The 22,683-nt window shown below is 41.2% G+C and overlaps 1 protein-coding gene across 2 annotated transcripts in view; it reads right to left on the bottom strand.

Moving 5' to 3' along the window:
* Positions 1 to 1,685: 1,685 nt before the first annotated feature.
* The window catches only part of pdcd6 (programmed cell death 6), a 141,322-nt gene continuing 120,324 nt past the window's right edge, over positions 1,686 to 22,683 (bottom strand). The window contains exons 1-4 of one of the 2 annotated variants that reach the window (XM_039753303.1): positions 17,258 to 17,276; positions 16,090 to 16,248; positions 11,770 to 11,879; positions 1,686 to 3,162 (exon numbers count right to left, since the gene is read on the bottom strand). In XM_039753303.1, coding sequence (XP_039609237.1) covers positions 3,064 to 3,162; positions 11,770 to 11,879; positions 16,090 to 16,246 — 366 coding nt within the window. In that variant the 5' untranslated portion in view covers positions 16,247 to 16,248; positions 17,258 to 17,276 and the 3' untranslated portion in view covers positions 1,686 to 3,063. Of the gene's footprint in view, positions 3,163 to 11,769; positions 11,880 to 16,089; positions 16,249 to 17,257; positions 17,277 to 22,683 lie in introns of those variants that run through there. The other variant, XM_039753302.1, reaches the window with a different exon arrangement.

The following is a 22,683-nucleotide window of genomic DNA, read 5'->3' as shown; positions in this document are numbered from 1 at the left end:
GATACGCCTACCCCCGGAGAGTGTTGTTTACTTGGTTGGCTGTTGTGAAGGGGTTTCTCTTCACCATGGAAATGATTCTGCGATCATCCACCACTGTTGTCTTCTGTGGACGTCCAGGTCTTTTTGCGTTGCTGAGTTCACCAGTGCTTGCTTTCTTACCAAACTGTAGATTTTGCCACTCGTAATATTGTAGCAATTTCTCAGATGTTTTTTTTCTGTTTTCGCAGCTTAAGGATGGCTTCTTTCACCTGCATGGGGAGCTCTATTGACTGCATGCTGTCTGTTCACAGCAAAATCTTCCACATGCAAGCACCACACCTCAAATCAACTCCAGGCCTTTTATCTGCTTAACTGATAATGACATAACAAAGGACTTGCCCACACCGGCCCATGAAATAGCCTTTGAGTCAAATGTCCAATTACTTTGGAGCCCCTGAAATGAAGGGATTGTATTAAGAAATGCTTTAGTTGCCTCACATTTTTACGGAATCGTTTTTTTCACCCCACTGAAATAAACCTGAAAGTCTGCACTTCCACTTCATCCGAGTTGTTTCATTTAAAATGTATTGCGGTAATGTAAAAAACCATAAATTAGAAAAAAGTTATCTGTCCAAATATTTATGGACCTAACTGTATCCCTCATAGCCATAAACTGGCTCCCCTAAACCATCATCTAAAAAGTCACACATCCAACAGGATTTGCATTGCACTTGCCTCATTATTAAAATTTGATTTAGGACTGCCTTACCTTTATTTTTTTTTAATTAAATTAAATGATTTAACTTAAATGGTAACACTAAGAACTGCTATAGCTATTTTAGATCTTATCCCCTTAAGCTCCTGAGAGCTTCCTCTCAGCTACCTGCCGTTTGTCCTTCTCTGAGATTAACTTTTCTGTTTGTTACGCTCCTCTTATTCCTAATTTAAAAGCTCTCCACTCGCACAGTTTGTATTCCAGCGTATTAATGAACACTTAACGTAGTCGTCCGCTTAACTGTTCTACCTCTGGACCATTAAGAACTGTTCAGTCTAAAATAAACAAATAAATAAAACTTTCCTGCCTTATCTGCTCCAACAGCTCCTTATGCCTGATCGGCGACTTAACACTGGCCCTGCCAGTTTATTGCTTTGAAGTCAGCCGCGACCTTTTTTCTTTTCATTTAAACTAAGGCATCGCTGTTACAATGCAGTTTATTTACTTACAAATGCTGGTATCACTTACTGTTGCTTTCTCCTCTAGATCATTGATGCCAGTACTGATACAGATAACAAGAACAATTAACTTTTCCAAAAGTACCTCCAAACATACAGCTACTTTTGCTCTTGTGCGGGCGAAAAATAAAACATACTAAAGGAAAAAAGCTTTAACAATCCGCACACCGTTCCTCAGCGACAACCAAAACCGAAGTTTTTAAGAGCAAAATGTTTGTTTTTTTTTAAATTTAATTCTCACACCACAGAAAACACGAAAAACTCTCAGCAGCCTCTAGTGTTTGCGTTCACATCAGTACGCCTCAAGCTTCAGCACGATGTGCATGACATTCTCCGCAAGGCTTTGTGGCATGAGCCCTTCTAGAGTTAATCACGGCGTATGGAAACGTAGCTTTACCAGTCTGTGGAGAAAGCACACATGCCATAGTGTCTACAAATATTTGACAAATCTTGGGAAAATAATTAAATACATAAACATATTAAATACATCTTTATTAATAATAAACATACATAGACACTGTAAGCATGTTTAGGAATAGTTTATATCCCTCCTGACAACTGATCCTAGGCTCCAATGTGGACCATAAAATTGCCCAAACCAGATGTATTAAGGACTACCTCCTACAGCCTGGGCACTCAGCATCACATATCTGCTGGCCAGCGACACCATTGCACTGAACACTGCCACAATATAGTTCTTTAACATTCAAATTCACCACACTTGTTGGACTCTGCAGGTTGAATACCAAGATAAAGGTCTCTCTCTGTGTTTTCTTTCCCAATACGTTTCACTATGGTCCAACAACAGTAAAATCAAATCATCCTGGAGTTATTGTAGTCTATCCAGATTTACATAGATTTCAGTGGAACTAACCACCACCAAAATGTTAGCCTTTGTGGCGATACGATTATCAAATCTGCTTAGACCAGTTTAGAGCCACCGCTTATTCTGGTAGTATCTGGTGTAAGAATAAATTAAACCCAAGAGAGTCATCAGAAGGTGATGTAAAGCTTTTTCAAGTCTGTGTATCTCAAGTTTCAGAAGCAGGCTGTTAATGGGGAGCCTGGAGTAGTACGACTGTGCTGTTGAATGTGGACTTGCAATGCCAGGACTCCAGCTCTGCTTGCTATAGATGGAAACAGTACTTTAATACTCGCCTGTAAATGTGCTGAAGCACAGGGAGTGTGCAGATCTGGACTTTGCTCAGTGAATTCCTGTAAATCTGCATAAGGATTCGACAAAGATATACAATGTACTTTCTTCTTTACAAATCCATCTTTTTGCTCTTCAAAGTTAAACAGCAGTAACCCTACTTCAGTCAAATGAACTGCGGCAAGGCATTACAAACTTGGCCACACCCAAGTAAGACTGCCTAAATAAAACATGAAAAAGTCCATTGCAATTTACTTAATAGTACTGTTCATTTTTCATCAACTAATATACAACCAAACATTTTATGATAATCTGACTTTCTCTTACAGTATAGTATCCACTTTATTATTTTGAGCAAAGCATATATTTTAAGGCACAATGCAGAACATTAAAAAAGTAATGCCTTGATTCCAGTCTAAAATATACTTGAAGATTAAAATTTTAAAAGGTAACATACCATATTTATCATAAAATACATACAGAGCATTCTTGTGTCCTTTAGTAAATATGTTATAAAACATTTAAAGATAAACAAAAAAACAAAGTAAATTGTAGAATTGGAACAAATTGTAAACTATATATTTTTGATGATACCATATTTATTTTTTTAGAGTGTGGACTAACAAAACAAAAATAATCTATCAATATTGGAAACATTTATTTGGCTTTCTGCACAGTTTTAACAATAGTCAGTTATTCTAAACAATATTGAACACCATGGACAAATACTGCTCATAAGAAACTTGAATCCAGCCATCTTGATCAGTGTCATATCTTCTAAATACATCAGTTAGTCTCTGAAATGTAAAAATGAAATCATTAGTGTAATGATTGAGGTCAAAAAAAGCATACTCAAAATTTGTGAAAAATGACATTTACCTTAGAAATTGTACATTTTGAGCAAGAACCATCCATATGAGGTTAATAATGTATGACCTGAAGGATTAGTTTGACATTTTATGTACAGTCTTGGCCAAAAGTTTTGAGAATGACACAAATATTCATTTTCACAAAGTTTGCTGCTTCATTGTTTTTAGATCTTTTTGTCAGATGTTTCTGTGGCATACTAAGTATATAGTAATTACAAGCATTTCATATGTTTCAAAGGCTTTTATTGACAATTACATTAGGTTTATGCAAAATGTCAATATTTGTTGTTTTCAATGTTTTGTTCCCCGAGCCACTTAGTTACAGTTGTGCTTGAAAGTTTGTGAACCCTTTAGAATTTTCTAGATTTCTGCATAAATAATGACCTAAAACATCATCAGATTTTCAGTGAGTGGCAAAAGTATGTGAACCTTTACTTTCAGTATCTGGTGTGACTCCCCTTTGCAACAATAACTGCAACTAAATGTTTCCGGTAACTTTTGATCATTTCTGCACACCAACTTGGAGGAATTTTAGTCCATTCCTCCGTACAGAACAGCTTCAACTCTGGGATGTTGGTGGGTTTCCTCACATTAACTGCTCGCTTCAGGTCCTTCCACAACATTTCGATTGGATTAAGGTCAGGACTTTACTTGGCCATTCCAAAACATTAACTTTATTCTTCTTTAACCATTCTTTGGTAGAATGACTTGTGTCCTTAGGGTTGTTGTCTTGCTGCATGACCCACCTTCTCTTGAGATTCAGTTCATGGACAGATGACCTGACATTATCCTTTAGAATTCTCTGATATAATTCAGAATTCATTGTTCCATCAATGAAGGCAAGCCTTCCTGGCGCAGATACAGCAAAACAGGCCCAAACCATGATACTACCACCACCATGTTTCACAGATGGGATAAGGTTCTTATCCTGGAATGGAGTGTTTTCCTTTCTCCAAACATAATGCTTCTCATTTAAACCAAAAAGTTCTATTTTAGTCTCATCCGTTCACAAAACATTCTTCCAATAGCCTTCTGGTTTGTCCACGTGATCTTTAGCAAACTGCAGACGAGCAGCAATGTTTTTTTTTGGAGAGCAGTGGCTTTCTCCTTGCAACCCTGCCATGCACACCATTCTTGTTCAGTGTTCTCCTGATGGTGGACTCATGAACAAGAATATTAGCCAATGTGAGAGAGGCCTTCAGTTACTTAGAAGTTACCCTGGGGTCCTTTGTGACCTCGCCGACTATTACACGCCTTGCTCTTGGAGTGATCTTTGCTGGTCGACCACTCATGGGGAGGGCAACAATGGTCTTGAATTTCCTCCATTTGTACACAATCTGTTTTGACTGTGGATTGATGGAGTCCAAACTCTTTACATATAGTTTTGTAACCTTTTCCAGCCTGATAAGCATCAACAACTCTTTTTCTGAGGTCCTCAGAAATCTCCTTTGTTCGTGTCATGATACACTTCCACAAACATAGGTTGTGAAGAGCAGACTTTGATAGATCCCTGTTCTTTAAATAACACAGGGTGCCCACTCACACCTGATTGTCATCCAATTGATAGAAAACACCTAACTCTTATTTCACCTTCAAACTATCTGCTAATCCTAGAGGTTCACATACTTTTGCCACTCACAAATATGTAATATTCAATCATTTTCCTCAATAAATAAATGACCAATTATAATATTTTTGTCTAATTTGTTTAACTGGTTTCTCTTTATCTACTTTTAGGACTTGAGTGAAAATCTTATGATGTTTTAGGTCATATTTATGCAGAAATCTAGAAAATTCTAAAGGGTTCACAAACTTTCAAGCACAAGTATATCACTTTTGCCTTATGCATCATGCTGGAAAAGGGATTGTTCATCACCAAACTGTTTATTTGGATGGTTGAGAGAGGTTGCTCTCGGAGGATGTTTTGGTGCCATTCTTCATTCATAGGCTGGAATCAGGGCACCACCAGTGCAGAGCTTGCTCAGGAATGTCAGCAGGCAGGTTTGAGTGCATCTGCACGCACAGTGAGGCGAAGACTTTTGAAGGATGGCCTGGTGTCAAGAAGGGCGGCAAAGAAGCCACTTCTCTCGAAGAAAAACATCAGGGACAGACTGAAATTGTGCAAAAGGCACAGGGATTGGACTGCTGAGGACTGGGGTAAAGTCATTTTCTCTGATGAATCCCCTTTCCGATTGTTTGGGGCATCCGGAAAAAAGACTGTCCAGAGAAGAGCAGGTGAGCGCTACCATCAGTCCTGTATCATGACAACAGTAAAGCATCCTGCGACCATTCATGTGTGGTGTTGCTTCTCAGCCAAGGGACTGGGCTCACTCACAATTTTGCCTAAGAACACAGCCATGAATACAGTTTGATGATGAACAATGCCTTTTCCAGCATAATGGAGCACTGTGCCATAAGGCAAAATTGATAACTACAGTGGAACCTCGGTTCATGACCATAATTAGTTTCAAAACTCTGGTCGTAAACCGATTTGGTCATGAACCGAAGCAATTTCCCCCATAGGATTGTATGTAAATATAATTAATCCGTTCCAGACCATGCGAACTGTATGTAAATATATTTTTTTTTAAACATTTTTAAGCACAAATATAGTTAATTACACCATAGAATGCACATCGGAATAGTAAACTAAATGTAAAAACATTGAATAAGACTGAGAAAACCTTGAACAGCAGAGAAAACTAATATTGCAAGAGTTCGCGCTATAGCCTTACGACCCGATCGCTGTAAACACTTTTTTTAAAATGAGTTTTAAGCATAGGGGGAAAAAAACATTAGAACAAATCCGAAACCAACCACAAGTAACCAAGAAAGTAACATTGCAGGAGTTCACGCTAATTAGCCTTACAACCCAATCGCTGTAAACACTTTTTTTTTTTACATGAGTTTTAAGCACAGGGAAAAAAATGAACATTTGAAAAATGTGTAACTTAATAAACAACCAAAAAAAGTAACATTGCAACAATTCACGCTACAAACCAAAAAAATTAACATTTGAAAAATGCGTAATACAAAAACTAACCATAAACCTCCAAGAAAACTAACCTTGCATGAGTCGAGTTCTGGCATAAAGTGAGGAGGAACTGGGTGGAGAGGAGGTTACAGTGCTTAGAAGCCATGGATAACTGCAAAAGCACACAAAATACTGTAGAGCACAAAGAATTCACAGGTAAAGTACGCACGTCTGACTGAGAACAATGGATAGGGAGAGGCTGAACACATGCTTAAATACAGTAATCGGCGTGTATGAACTGGAAGGAAAATGAAATAGAACACAAAAAGTTCACAGCAAAAGCACACAAGCACGTGCAAGCACGCATGTCTGACCTAGAACAATGCAACACGTGTGGAAATCATCGGCGCGCACAAACCGAAAGGGAAACTAGCTTGTTTGTTTGCCGAGTGTGTGGTCATGAACCGAGGCAAAAGTTTGGCGAACTTTTTGGTTGTAAACCGAGCTGTACATGTACCGAGACTTTCGTGAACCAAGGTTCCACTGTAAGTGGCTTGGGAAGCAAAACATCAAAATTTTGGGTCCATGGTCAGGAAACTCCCCAGACCTTAATTCCATTGAGAGCTTGTGGTCAATCCTCAAGAGGTGGGTGGACAAACAAAAACCCACAAATTGTGACAAACACCAAACACTGATTATGGTCAGAATTTGGCCCAGAAGTTGATTTGAGAGCATGCCAGGGTGAATTGCAGAGGTCCTGAAAAAGAAGGGCCAACACTGCAAATATTGACTCTTTGCATAAACAGTGTATGTAATTGTCAATAAAAATCTTAAGAAACTTATGAAATGCTTGTGATTATACTTCATTACACCATAGAAACATTTGACAAAAAGATCTAAAAACACTGAAGAAGCAAACTTTGTGAAAACCAATATTTGTGTCATTCTCAAAACCTTTGGCCATGGCTGTACATGATATTAAGATATGAAATACAGCTGAAAAACATAATGAGATTGAAACAAGTGTTTTTACATTATTCTTTAAAGAGAAAAGTGTACTTTATTGTTTAATCTGACTGTATTCACCAGAATTAAATTCTGCATTACAGTGGTGTGAAATGAAAATTTCCTGAACACTTTGTTGAAGTTGTGTGGTACTTTGTGGATTCTGAGCCAGACAGGGTGAACTTGAACCCTTGTCCAGTTCCCACATCCTCCACCGTATAGCATGCTACTAGTTTATAGATCAACTACTTTACTACTAATAATAATGATAGAAACAATACACTGCACATGTACAAGTGACACAAGCATCATGTTCAGATTCACCAGAATCACTTTGGGTTTTACTGATCATTTCAATTTCACTGCCTGAAGACAGATTTACCTTATCATCAATGCTGAAGAAAGGCATTATGAGGCTAGAAGAAGTCCCATCTACACCGTTGCCCGCGTAAAGCTCACAGTTCTACATAATTATGGTTCAGGACGAGTCTGACTTGGGGCGACAATTAACAATCAACTTTGCAGTGTTAAGCCCAAACAGTACACGGGACAGTACTTTGCAACCGTCTAGTGTATGAAATAACATTATTCTGGAAAAATCATGAAATATTTCTATGCTTTTTCCTACTCTAAGGTAACTCATCAATATAAATTTATGAGTGGGGCATAGCCTTCAACCAAAACACAAGGGTGCGTAAACGAGAAGCTGTTAAGCCAATTTTAGAACAAACTGGAAATTAAACCATTACTTGAATTAAGGCACTTGTGATGACAATGTGAATTGGTAATCAGATGTTCATAGTGAAAGTGATGCATATGGCAATATATGACTGAAGCACCATGACATGTTCCTTTTGTGGACACAGCAGAGCCTGCTGTATTCAAATGTGAATGCCTTTTAATGTAAACCTGTGGTACATTTGAACAGGTCATGCCATCTTATTGCTACCTACATGCTTGTTATTGACAACTGAATCTCTTCATTATCCAAGCCAACCCAGAAGTTCTTATGTGTGTTTTGGAGGGTTGTTGGGGGTTGTGATTTGTTTATTATAATTTTAAATTCAAAATATTTGGGCAAAAGAAATAGATAACATGTTGACATGATACAAGAGCTTAACACTAGAATTCCTGAAGCCTACGAAAAAACTCGTAATCCCAGGCCACCTTAAATCCCTTCACACCTCTCCATTCAGCATCTTTTGTTTTGTAATGTGTTGATTAGCAGAAGCAGAAAGCAGCCTGTTAACCCATCCCCCCACTGCCACAGAAAGGGCAAAAAGCTCTTCCAGCTCAAGCCTTGTTTATCTCGGAGTGAGGTACCTGAAGTTGTATACGGTATATAATATATCGTTATTTGGAACACATGCATTTCATGTGTGTTGTGTGTCTATAAAGATCTGTGTAAGTGTAGGATGACAGGAAATGCAAGAAAAGTTAAACACATAACTAATTTTGACATGAAGTATATAATGTGTGAAGACTGAAGTCTAAATATCAAATAAGCACTTTCACAAAAGGTACAAGTATAAGAACTGCTGACTCATAATCAATAGGTTGCGTGTTCGATCCTGGCCCCTTCCTAAAATAAACATTTTGAGTAGTGAGCTGCTCTTATTGTTACTATTATACAATAAAAACATACATTTGATTTGAGTCTGTATCAGCCAGTGTAAATCTGTGGAACTTCTAAAGGCTAGTGTTTTTTTATTATTCAGTTTTATTCTCTCAGTCATGTTCATGCCCCGACCTGAAACTGCATTTTTCAAATAAAGACGTGCTATAACACAGGTGAACTCAGATGAGGGTTCTACATCGGAGAAAGAGAAGAGAAGCCCTCCACATAATAAACATCTACTCAAAAATAAGAACAATGCAGCTTCACAAACAGTAAAGGCGAAAGATGGCATCGTTTGGCTGCAGCAACAGGTTGGGTGTCATCCTGCCAGTCAGTCTGCCCCACACCTGTCCTTTAATGAAACAGCATGGGTTACAGAGCTTGCAAAGGTATCGTGCACAGTTCTGTTTGTGATTATGTTTTGTGATGGTTTTCATATGAAAACCATATGTATGTTACTTACATAAAAGCCAGATCGAATGTGATTTACCTATATTTACTCATCTTCCTACAGCGTAAAGTCACAAGTAAACTGCAGAGCTTCCTCTGTTTGATCGACAAGGGTATGCTCACAAAGTACATGTGTACTGAAGTGACTTTAGCTCCAGGTTAAACTCCCGTCGCACCCTACGCAACTGTGTCTGATCTTATTCAGGAAAAGATCCCAGTCGCCCCACGGGAGAAAGACTTTCCGAGACTAAGGTCAAAAAGCTTATAAAACAATTTCTGTACAAAGGCAGAACTGTAACAACAGTTGCGTGGAGCTTCCACTTGCAGCTAAAGTCACTTCAGTACACATGTACTTTGTGAGCATGCCCATGTCGCTCAAACAGTGGAAGCTCTGCAGTCTATTTGTGACTTTACGTTGTACAAAGTAAAGTACGTAAATATAGGTAAATCATATTCAATCTGGATTTTATATTAGTAACAAATAAATATTTTTTATATAAAGACCATCATAAAACAATCACAAACAGGACTTTGCACGATGTCTTGGCGAGCTCTGTAAGCCATGCTTTTTCTTTGCAGGACAGGTGTGGGGCAGACTGACTGGCAGGATGATGCCCGACCTGTTGCTGCATCCAAAAGGTGCCATCTTTCACCTTTACTCCTGGTGCAGCTTCATGTCAAAATGTTTTCGTTAGTAGAAGTTTGTCTTTTAGGTATGTGCTCAACATTTCTTGCATTTCATGCCATCCTACACTTACACAGATCTTTGTAGACACAGAACACACATTAAATGCATGTGTTCTAAATAATGATATATTAGTTACCCTATACAGCTCCAGATGCCTCACTCCCAGATAAACAGGGCTTGAGCTGGGAGAGCTTCTTGCCTTTTCTACGGCAGTGGGGGGATGGGATAGCAGGCTGTACTAATCAACACAAAACAAAAGGATTTAAGATGGGCCAGGATTATGAGTTTTTTTGTAGGCTTCTGGAATTCTAGTGTTAAAATGTTGTTTAAAACTACAGAATGTTTTAGCCATGGCAAGGAAAGGATATACAGTGCATCCAGAAAGTATTCACAGCGTATCACTTTTTTCACATTTTGTTATGTTACAGCCTTATTCCAAAATGGATTACAGTCATTTTTTCCTCAGAATTCTACACACAACACCCCATAATGATAATGTCAAAAAAGTTTACTTGAGATTTTTGCAAATTTATTAAAAATAAAAAACCTGAGAAATCACATGTACATAAGTATTCACAGTCTTTGCTCAATACTTTGTCGATGAACCTTTGGCAGCAATTACAGCCTCAAGTCTTTTTGAATATGATGCCACAAGCTTGGCACAACTATCCTTGGCCAGTTTTGCCCATTCCTCTTTGCAGCACCTCTCAAGCTCCATCAGGTTGGATGGGAAGCGTCGGTGCACAGCCATTTTAAGATCTCTCCAGAGATGTTCACTCAGATTCAAGTCTGGGCCCTGGCTGGGCCACTCAAGGACATTCACAGAATTGTCCTGAAGCCACTCCTTTGATACCTTGGCTGTGTGCTTAGGGTCATTGTCCTGCTAAAAGATGAACCGTTGCCCCAGTCTGAGGTCAAGAGCGCTCTGGAACAGGTTTTCATCCAGGATGTCTCTGTACACTGCTGCAGTCATCTTTCCCTTTATCCTGACTAATCTCCCAGTTCCTCCTGCTGAAAAACATCCCCACAGCATGATGCTGCCACCACTATGCTTCACTGTAGGGATGGTATTGGCCTGGTGATGAGCGGTGCCTGGTTTCCTCCAAACGTGACGCCTGGCATTCACACCAAAGAGTTCAATCTTTGTCTCATCAGGCCAGAGAATTTTGTTTCTCATGGTCTGAGAGACCTTCAGGTGCCTTTTGGCAAACTCCAGGCGGGCTGCCATGTGCCTTTTACTAAGGAGTGGCTTCCATCTGGCCACTCTACCATACAGGCCTGATTGGTGGATTGCTGCAGAGATGGTTGACCTTCTGGAAGGTTCTCCTCTCTCAACAGAGGACCCCTGAAGCTCTGACAGAGTGACCATTGGGTTCTTGGTCATCTCCCTCAACTATGAAATTAATGTGATGACACTATGCACTCTGTCATTGCTGGGGTCCACTCTAAATTCATAAGACCAAAGTGGAGGCATGAAATTTCACTGAAAACATGTATTTATCTGCTGTCTTTGAAAGATCTGCAGAAGTACTGAAGCAAACAGATTCCTCTGTGCTTGTTTACATTAAAGACATAAAGCTTTTGCTGTATAATCATCAGCTGATTTGTCATTGGGGAGACCACCAAGCAGCATAGACCTTTTCTATAAAGCACCAGCTCATTCCAAAATTCCACGAAAAGCTAGGCCCAACTTCTTAGGAATGGAGGAGTCCCTTTTACCAAACGTAAACTTGATTATAAACCTGATGATATTCTTGATTTCCATTCAACTATTTATTAGAACAAAGATAAAGCCCTTACCTGAAGGACAATACAACATTGAATGAAATCATCAAAAGCAACTTGCCCTCTTCTTTGTCTGTCAAACTTCTTTATAAGAATATCATAAAATTGGTCAGACAAACGATAGCCTGGTAAGGAGAAGGAGAAAAAAAATATATATATATATATATATATATGTATCAAAAATTTCACCTTTACAAAGTTAACACCATCCTGTTTAACTTATGTTGGGTAGAAGATGCACAGTATGAGTGAATATATCAGAATCAATTACGTGTCGTGGAATTTCACATACACCCCAAAGAGTGGTTTGCCATTTTCCATTTATTTTCAACAAAAAATGTACAACTTTATATGCATATTTTTTCTTGTAAATTTAATTATCAGAAGAACGTTTTTATTGGTTCTCTAATAAAGATTATACTAGCAGTTCCCTGCAGACTATTAAATGTTAGGTATGAGGACAGTAGTGCAACATAAGGAGGGTGATAAAAGTAAATAAAAAACAGAAAGCTTACAATATATTTCAAAGTGTTTACATTGCATTTACAGCATGTTAAGAAAAAAACATGGAAGTGACAAATTGCATGCTACTGGACAAAAATGGCACATACACAGTTGGTGATTTTTGTTCTCACACAAGTAAAAAACAATGCAGAGGGAATGGTAAGTGGTATTGCCATTTTGCATGCCTGGGCTGTGGTCTCATTGCAAGTTTTCAAGATCTGGAATGTTGGCTGCTCTGTATTTTCCCTGACTATATTATAGCTGTCTGTCATCATCTGCCCCTCCTTGAACCGTCACCTTATCGTGGTGGAGGGGTTTGCGTGTCCCTATGATCCTAGGAGCTATGTAGGCCTGGTAGGGCCACCCAAGGCAAACTGGTCCTAGGTGAGGGATGAGACAAAGAGCGGTTCAACAAACCTCCAATGATGAGCAAAACTTTGGACGCGTTTTCCCTTGCCGGACGCTGGTCACGGGCCCCCTCTGGAGCCAGGCCTGGAGGTGGGGCTCGATGGCGGCGCCTGGTGGCGGGCCTGCACCCATGGGGCTCGGCGGGCACAGCCCGAAGAGGTAACGTGGGTCCTCCTCCCCATGGGCTCACCACCTATGGGAGGGGCCAAGGAGGTTGGGTGCAGTGTGAGTTGGGTGGTGGCAGAGGGCGGGGACCTTGGCGGTCTGATCCTCGGCTACAGAAACTGGCTCTTGGGGCGTGGAATGTCACCTCTCTGAAGGGAAGGAGCCTGAGCTAGTGCGCGAGGTCGAGAGGTTCGGCTAGATATAGTCGGACTCACCTCGGCGCACAGCTTGGACTCTGGAACCAATCTCCTTGAGAGGGCTGGACTCTCTACCACTCTGGAGTTGCCCCCGGTGAGGCGCCGAGCAGGTGTGGGCATACTTATTGCCCCCCGACTCGGAGCCTGTGCATTGGGGTTTACCCCGGTGGACGAGAGGGTGGCCTCCCTCCGCCGGGTGGGGAAGGGTCCTGACTGTTGTTTGTGCGTATGCCAACAGCAGTTTGGAGTATCCACCCTTTTGGAGTCTCTGGAGGGGTTTGCTAGAGGGCATACCTTCTGGGGATTCCCTCGTTTTGCTGGGAGACTTCAATGCTCACGTGGGCAATGACAGTGAGACCTGGAAGGGCGTGATTGGGAGGAATGGCCCCCCCGATCTGAATCCGGGGGGGTGTTTTGTTATTGGACTTCTGTGCTCGTCATGGATTGTCCATAACGAACACCATGTTCAAGCATAAGGGTGTTCATATGTGCACTTGGCACCAGGACACCCAATGCCTCAGGTCGATGATCGACTTTGTGGTATGTCTTGGACACTCGGGTGAAGAGAGGGGCGGAGCTGTCAACTGATCACCACCTGGTGGTGAGTTGGCTTCGATGGTGGGGGAAGATGCCGGTCAGACCTGGTAGGCCCAAGCGTGTTGTGAGGGTCTGCTGGGAGCGGCTGGCAGAGTCCCCTGTCAGAAGTAGCTTCAACTCCCACCTCCGGCAGAACTTCAACCCGTCCCGAGGGAGGTGGGGACATTGAGTCGAATGGGCCATGTTCCGTGCCTCTATTGTTGAGGCGGCTGACCGGAGCTGTGGCCGCAAGGTGGTCGGTGCCTGTCGTGGCGGCAATCCCGAACCCGTTGGTGGACACCGCGTGAGGGATGCCGTCAAGCTGAAGAAGGAGTCCTATAGGACTTTTTTGTCCTGTGGGTCTCTGGAGGCAGCTGATAGGTACCGGCAGGCCAAGCGAACGCGCTTCGTTGTTGCTGAGGCAAAACTTCGGGCATGGGAGGAGTTTGGAGAGCCATGGAGAGCGACTTTGGACGGCCGAGGAGATTCTGGTCCACCGTCCGGCGTCTCAGGAGGGAAGCAGTGCAGTGTCAACACCGTATATGGTGGGGATGGTGCGCTGCTGACCTCGACTTCGGGCGTTAGGGTCGGTGGGAGGAGTACTTGAAGACCTCCTCAATCCCACTAACATGCCTTCCAATGAGGAAGCAGAGCCTGGGGACTCTGAGGTGGGCTTTCCCATCTCTGGGACTGAAGTCACCGAGGTGGTCAAAAACTCCTTGGTGGCAGGGCCCCCGGGGTGGATGAGATACGCCCGGAGTTCCTTAAGGCTCTGGACTGTCTTGGTTGACACGTCTCTGCAACATCGCATGGACATCGGGGACAGTGCCTCTGGATTGGCAGACCGGGGTGGTGGTCCCCCTCTTTAAAAGGGGGACTGGAGGGTGTGTTCCAACTATAGAGGGATCACACTCCTCAGCCTCCCTGGAAAAGTCTATTCGGGGTTCTGGAGAGGAGGGTCCGTCGGATAGTGAACCTCGGATTCAGGAGGAACAGTGTGGTTTTAGTCCTGGTCGCGGAACAGTGGACCAGCTCTTCACCCTTAGCAGAGTCCTGGAGGGTGCATGGGAGTTTGCCCGACCGGTCTACATGTGTTTTGTGGACTTGGAAAAGGCATTGACCGTGTCCCTCGGGAATCCTGTGGGGGTGCTCGGGAGTATGGGGTACGGACCCCTGATAAGAGCTGTTCGGTCTCTGTACAACCGTGTCAGAGCTTGGTCCGCATTGCGGCAGTAAGTCGAGCCCGTTTCCAGTGAGAGTTGGACTCCGCCAGGGCTGCCCTTTGTCACCGATTCTGTTCATAACTTTTATGGACAGAATTTCTAGGCGCAACCAGGGTGTTGAAGGGGTCGGTTTGGTGGACTCAGGATTGGGTCACTGCTTTTTGCAGATGATGTTGTCCTGTTTGCTTCATCAGGCCGTGATCTTCAGCTCTCTCTGGATCAGTTCGCAGCTGAGTGTGAAGCGGCTGGGATGAGAATCAGCACCTCCAAATCCGAGCATGGTCCTCAGCGGAAAAGGGTGGAGTGCCCTCTCAGGGTTGGGGAGAGATCCTGCCCCAAGTGGAGGAGTTCAAGTATCTCGGGTCTTGTTCACGAGTGAGGGAAGAATGGAGCGTGAGATCGACAGGCGGATCGGTGCGGCATCCGCAGTGATGCGGGCTCTGCATCGGTCTGTCGTGGTGAAAAAGGAGCTGAGCCGTAAGGCAAAGCTCTCAATTTACCAGTCGATCTACGCTCCTACCCTCACCTATGGTCATGAGCTATGGGTAGTGACCGAAAGAACGAGATCGCGAATACAAGCGGCTGAAATGAGTTTCCTCCGCAGGGTGTCTGGGCTTTCTCTTAAAGACAGGGTGAGAAGCTCAGTCATCCGGGAGGGGCTCAGAGTAGAGCCGCTGCTCCTCCGCATCGAGAGGAGTCAGATGAGGTGGCTCGGGCATCTGATCAGGATGCCTCCTGGGCGCCTCCCTGGTGAGGTGTTCGGCACGTCCAACGGGAGGAGGCCCGGGGAAGACCCAGGACACGCTGGAGGGACTATGTCTCCCGGCTGGCCTGGGAACGCCTTTGGGATTCTCCGGAAGAGCTGGAAGAAGTGGCCGGGGAGAGGGAAGTCTGGGCCTCTCTGCTTAAGCTGCTACCCCCGCGACCCGACCTCGGATAAGCGGAAGAGGATGGATGGATGGATGGATGGATGTCATCATCTGAATGACTCACCTTTCACCCAATGTTGATTCCTTCACTTTCCCACAACTTACCAAGACAGGCAAGATAAAATAAGGTCAAGTTACTGACTTACTTCATGGAACTCATTTATGAATGTTCACTGAAAATAGAGATCTATCCTGCTGTAGTCTGTACACGTCAACAAAATCAAAGCATCTACTCACTTACTAGTCCTTTTACTTACTATATTTACAAAAGGAAGAACTTGCACAAATCAAAATAAGTTTGGACTTTGAAGATTTTAATTACAGCTTTCTTACCAAACCCAGTCAAGGCTTGTCTTAGCTCATTCTTGTCAATTAGTCCAGAATTGTCCCGGTCATACGTTCTGAAGATGTTTTGCCAATCAGTAATATACTTCCAAACACCTGCAAATTCATTGAAATTTACTCCTCCTTTATTGTCCCTGTCAAACATAGCTAAAGATGAAGAAAAAAAAGAAATATGTTAATTAAAAACACACTATGACAATACATACCGCTTTTTAATCCATATAGTGAAATAGGACACAAAACTGCTGTACAAATATAATGAAATAAATGCAAACCAAATGCATGCAATCCAAACAATAACATGCAGCATGGTTTCATAATAACACAGAACCAAATTCATACTAGTCTCTATATTAATTAAAGATGTACCACCGAATCAGCAAAGTGTTCAGAATTGGACTAATTTCTAATATGACTGGTAGATCAGTTTGTAACTGAATGCTTTTTGTTTTTATTTTTTCTTTACTAGTTGCAAATGAAGTAGCCAAGTCAAGTACATGAAGGTGACAAGGATTTTGTTGTGTGATTAATTGAAAATAAGCACTATTGAAGTGTCCAGTATCTGGAAGTGCAACAATAACCCAGATTGTTCTTTCTTTCCCTCTCCCCTCCAATCAGTTTAGTAAATTCCACACTGCATGGATATACTATATATGTAAAAGACTTTGAAAAATCAAAAACGGCCACAACTTCATTTGTCAAAATACTTCATGTTGAAAAAAAATCAAAATATAACTGCAACTTTCAAAATTCAAAGAACGATCAAAATAAAAAAGCAAACCTTCAATAATCAGGTACTTATAAATAGAGGTTCCAGCATCACAGATCCTGGGCTATAATCTTTAAACTCCACTATCTCAACCTTGAACTTCTTACATAGCACTTAGGCATTTGCTGCATTCACTGTTATATTGTCCTTAAATAAAAAACTAATTTTCCTAACAACATTAAACAAAAAGTAAACACAGCTAATTCATTAAGATAAATGGTGACTTTGATCAAATTTGTACGAGTGGCAGTACACAGTTCCCTAGACTTAATAGATAATGCTACACAATGTAGACAGACTTGGCCACCTGTAGTACACCAGACACACAAGTTACAGTTAACGCTAGAATTACCAAAGCCTATGAAAAAACTTGTAAATCCGGCCCACCTTAAATCCCTTCGCACCTCTCCGTCAGCATCTTTGTCCTGTAAATGTGCTGATAAAGACAAGCAGCATGCAGCCTGCTATTCCATCCCCCCACCGCAGCAGAATGTGCACAAAGTTCTCCCAGCTCATGCCTTGATTATCTGAGAGTGAAGTGCTGGAGTTTTAGAGTGGAAATAATAGATTGTTATTTGGAACACATACATTTCATGTGTGTTCCGTTTCTACAATAATCTGTGTAAACTCATTGTTAAAACAAACGTTTTCATATTTTAGTAATAAATGACAATATGTAGGCATAAAAGTATTAGGTCCAAAGATAAAATAAACACTTTCACAAAAGGTTCAAGGATGATACAACAGCTTCCATGGCGTAGCTGTAAGAATCGCTGACTTGTAATCAAGAGTCCCCGGTTCAATCCTGACTGCCTCCTATATTTACTGTTTCAGTAGTGAGCTGCTGTTATTGTTAATATAATACAATAAACACATACATTTGGTTTGTGTCTGTAACAGTCGGTGTACATTTATAGTACTTGTAAAAGTTAAGAGTTCTTTTATTTTCACTTTTATTCTTTCAGTCACAATCACGATAAATACTAACACTCCCCCCACCCCCAGGGGATCTGACGCTGTTAGTTTTTATTTGAAACTGGGAATAACTGTAGATGTAAGTGGTGTTTTAAGACAATGGAACTGGACATTCTCTGATCTGGATGGATAAAAGCTGACACACAAACGCTGGTGAATCTGCCTTATTCATATCTCACTGCCACTTTTTTTTTTTATTCAGTTTTATTGAGTGTTCCTGCTCACACTGAATTAGTATGCACTTTATGGTCCATGATGTGAAAGCCGCACTGACAAAAAACCCACAGAGACATAGATATATATGATATCTGAAATTATTCATTTTATGACCTGTATAGTATATTTCGGAAAACATTCTGGCACAGATGCAACATTATTCATATTATTCATATTCATTTGCATAACATAGTTGTAATCAGTGACCGCGTGTTTTCTTTTTTTGTTTTTTTCTTGCCAGTCCCCACATGTTGCTGTATGGTGGTGTTTCTTTTATACTCCAGGACATGCAGAGAAAAGAACAGTACAGAGGGGTCAGTTCAGTGCTATATGTAATCATCAAATTCAAATGTTAACAGTTCACACACATGCAAGAACTGTCCTTTCTACATTTATGACATTTATACAATGCAATTCATTTAGAACCCAAATCCATGTGCTAAATGCATATGTAGCATGTTTGTGAAAAAAATAACTTAAACGTGAAAAATATTGAAATTATCCTTTAAGGAAAGAGTGGTCTGTAAAAAAATCTAGTCACTAGCAAGATAACTAAATAAAAATGCTGTTTCAAGATCATTAAGCTGTAAGAGGGGACACTGTGTTTGTGTGTGTGTCTGCCCAGCAAAGCATTTGTACCTTATCCAAGGTTTCTTATAAACCTGAAATGGGTGAGTTTCTTAGAAAATAAATGAATGGATACAATTAAATTGCAGTTCTCAGAGCAATTTAAATTAACAACTGCAACTCTCAGTGTTATAAATTTTAGACCAAGGAAGAAGAACAAGCTTTACAAAGGACAGATAATTTGATATGATTTAAACATTCAGCCACATTTAAATCTTCTTTACAATCTAGATCTGCAACAGATTTATCAATAATAACAATAATTATAATAATAATGCCTGAACTATACCTTTAGTCTCAGTAATCCTGTTTATTGATATGTCACATTTGAACATTAGAATAATCTAGACAAGAACAGGCCTTTCAGCCCAACAAAGCTGTCCAGTCATATCCAATTCTTCTAAAACAACATCAAATCTAGTTTTGAAAGTCCCTGAAGTCCTACTGTCTACCATACTACTTGGTAGCATACCGCATGTGTCTATGGTTCTCTGTGTAAAGAAAAACTTCCTAATGTTTATACACTATTTACCCTTAACAAGTTTTCAACTGTGTTGCCATGTTCTTGGTGAACTGATTTTAAAATAACACAATCCACTGTACTAATTCATTTTGTAATTATAAAACACTTCAATCATGTCTCCTCTTAATCTTCTTTCGCTTAAACTGAAAAGGCTCAGCTCTTTTAATCTTTCCTCATAACGCATCCCCTGTAGTCCTGGAATCAATCTAGTCACTCTTCTCTGGTTATTTTCTAGAAAGCTATATCCTTTGTGTAGCCTGCAGACTAAAGCTGTACACCAGGGCTATTCAATTATAAATTTAGTTGGGCCAGATTTTCAAACCAAGAAATTTAGCTAGGCCAGACATTTTCAGCGGCTGGTAAAAAGCAGGTAATGACAAATTTTAAACCAACAGAAATGAATGTATTGAAAAACAAGTAATGTTTACTCATTGTTTCCCTTTTTAATTTGGTCATATCTTACACAGGTTGAGAGCATGCGATGATAATGCATTGCCACACCCACCATACAACAAACACCTGGATTGGGACCCAAGTGCAGTGAGTGACACCTTAACACCACACTAGAATAGGCACATTAAAAAGTGCACAAAACAATAAAAAGCTAAAAGTGAAAAGTTCTGTGGTAGTAGCAATACTTTTTTCTACTTTTCAAACAAAAAAGTACTATATCTGACCTAGGCACATCTCCAAGGGCATAAACAAAACAGTGCGCAGTGTTAACAATAACAATTGCTTCCTTTTTAAAATAAAATAAACATTTTGCTTAGATTTGACCTAGGCACATCTCAAAGTGCACAAAATCCAAAAAATGCACAGTATTTGCAATAACAGGCATTTTCCTTTTGAAATAAAAATAAATATTTTGGTCATATATGACCCAGGCACATCACAAAGTGCATTTAACAGAATAAAAGATAACTAACTACCAATGCTATCAAAGTTATCAGTGCACACACCCTTAACAATTAATAACGGTAACTGACACATGAATACATCTACTGCACACTGAGGGAACATAGGTTTGTTTTAAATCACCACTTGTGATAAAGCGTGGCTTTACTACACATCCCGCACTTTGTGAGAGCTCAAGGCACCACCCTAGAAAGAGCTGAGTGATAGGGGAGCGAATAGTAAAAGAGCAGGAAGAGGTAAAGAAGTGAAAGGCTACCATTTTTTTGTTTTGGTGGTGTCCTTGTGACCCAGACAAGTAGCAGTAATAATAATAATAATCTTTACATTTATACACAGCTTTTCTCACTACTCAAAGTTGCTTTGCAAACTCCATGCAGGGAGGACTCAGAATGCAAACCAGTGACTTCCTTCCAGTAAGGCAGCAGCGCTACCACTGTGTCACAGTTGAACCGTTTATAGCACGGCACACCAATTAAAAAGCCAGTTGGCATTTTGAAGATTCCCCTGGAGAACCGGCTCCTGTATGTCTTATTCAACTGGTTGTCACAGTATTGTAAATTATTACCACCACTTCTAGACACATAACTTGCTGAATTGTGGGTTGAATGTTGCTAGGCTAAACAGAGTGTTGCATTCCATTGTCTGTATTACTGTGGAAATTTCTGAAGTGTTGTGAAAAGTGTTTTTCTCAGTTTTTTGCTGCATTTTTGGTGGGAACACAGGCTAGGTCACTAAGAGGCTGTTTCTGGGCTGCATGTGGCCCAAGGGCCACCATTTGAACAGGACAGCTGTACACAGTCCTCCAGGTGAGGCTTCACCAGAGGCTTCATAAAGCATGAGCATAACATCCATGTACTTCTATTCTACACATCATGCTGTATAATCTAATACTCTGTTAGCCTTAATGACTTTTGAACATTGACAGTTGATAGTGTCGAGTCCACTTCTTCTTCTTCTTCTTTCGGCTGCTCCCATTAGAGGTTGCCACAACGGATCATCTTCTGCCATATCTTTCTGTCCTCTGCACCTCGTTCTGTTACACCTTAATTGTTGGCCTTAATTCTAAGCGGTATGTGTGGAGACAACCAGGCACTGCTCATCACTTGTCCAATACAGTCCCCACAGTGCAGCATGGTGGTGGCAGCATCATGCTGTGGGGGTGTTTTTCAGCGGCAGGGACAGGACGACTGGTTGCAATCGAGGGAAACATGAATGCGGCCAAGTACAGGGATAATCTGGACAAAACCCTTCTCCAGAGTGCTAAGGACCTCAGACTGGGCCGAAGGTTTACCTTCCAACAAGACAATGACCCTAAGCACACAGCTAAAATAACGAAGGAGTGGCTTCACAACAACTCTGTGACTGTTCTTGAATGGCCCAGCCAGAGCCCTGACTTAAACCCAATTGAGCATCTCTGGAGAGACCTAAAAATGGCTGTCCACCAACGTTTACCATCCAACCTGACAGAACTGGACAGGATCTGCAAGGAGGAATGGCAGAGGATCCCCAAATCCAGGTGTGAAAACTTGTTGCATCTTTCCCAAGAAGACTCATGGCTATATTAGCTCAAAAGGGTGCTTCTACTAAATACTGAGCAAAGGGTCTGAATACTTAGGACCATGTGATAATTCAGTTTTTCTTTTTTAATAAATCTGCAACAATTTCAAAAATTCATTTTTTTGTCTGTCAATATGGGGTGCTGTGTGTACATTAATGAGGAAACAAATTAATTTAAATGATTTTAGCAAATGGCTGCAATATAACAAAGAGTGAAAAATTGAAGGGGGTCTGAATACTTTCCGTACCCACTGTAGCTAGTCTCACTACCGTTTTGTAGAACTTCCCTTTCACTCTTGCTGATACGTCTGTCACAAATCTCTTCTCCACCCATCCACCCATTCCACTCTGCCTGTACTCTCTTTTTCACCTCTCTTCCACAATCCCCATTACTCTGTACTGTTGATCCCAAGTATTCAAACTCATCCCCCCATCGCCAACTCTGCTCCTTGCATCCTCGCCATTCAACTGACCTCCCTCTCATTTGCACAGATGTACTCTGTCTTGTTCCTACTGACCTTCATTCCTCGTCTCAAGAGCATATCACCACCTCTCCAGGGTCTCCTAAACCTGCTCCCTAATATTGCTACAGATTACAATGTCATCAGCAAACTTCATAGTCCACTAGGACTCCTGTCTGATCTCATTGGTCAACCTGTCCATCACCACTTCAAAAAAGAAAGGGCTCAGAGCCGATCCCTGATGTAATCCCACCTCCACCTTGAATGACTCCGTCACTCCTACTGCAGATCTTAAAACGGTCACACTTCCCTCGTACATATCTCTTACATACTTCTCTTCTCATACAACTCTTACATACTTCTCTGCCATTCCTGAATTTCTCATACAATACCACAACTCCTCTCGAGGCACCCTGTCATATGCTTTCTCCAGGTCCACAAAGATGCAATGCAACTCCTTCTGTCAAGTCCACTACAACTTCTAAATCATTTTTATAAGGTGTACTTCTGGTTTCCAGATGTTATAATGTGCATTCAAA

Source organism: Polypterus senegalus, chromosome 5 (genome assembly GCF_016835505.1).
Source record: "Polypterus senegalus isolate Bchr_013 chromosome 5, ASM1683550v1, whole genome shotgun sequence".
Taxonomy (NCBI): Eukaryota; Metazoa; Chordata; class Cladistia; order Polypteriformes; family Polypteridae; genus Polypterus; species Polypterus senegalus.
Note: the sequence above shows the minus strand (reverse complement) of the source record. Positions and strands in the feature narration are given on the sequence as shown.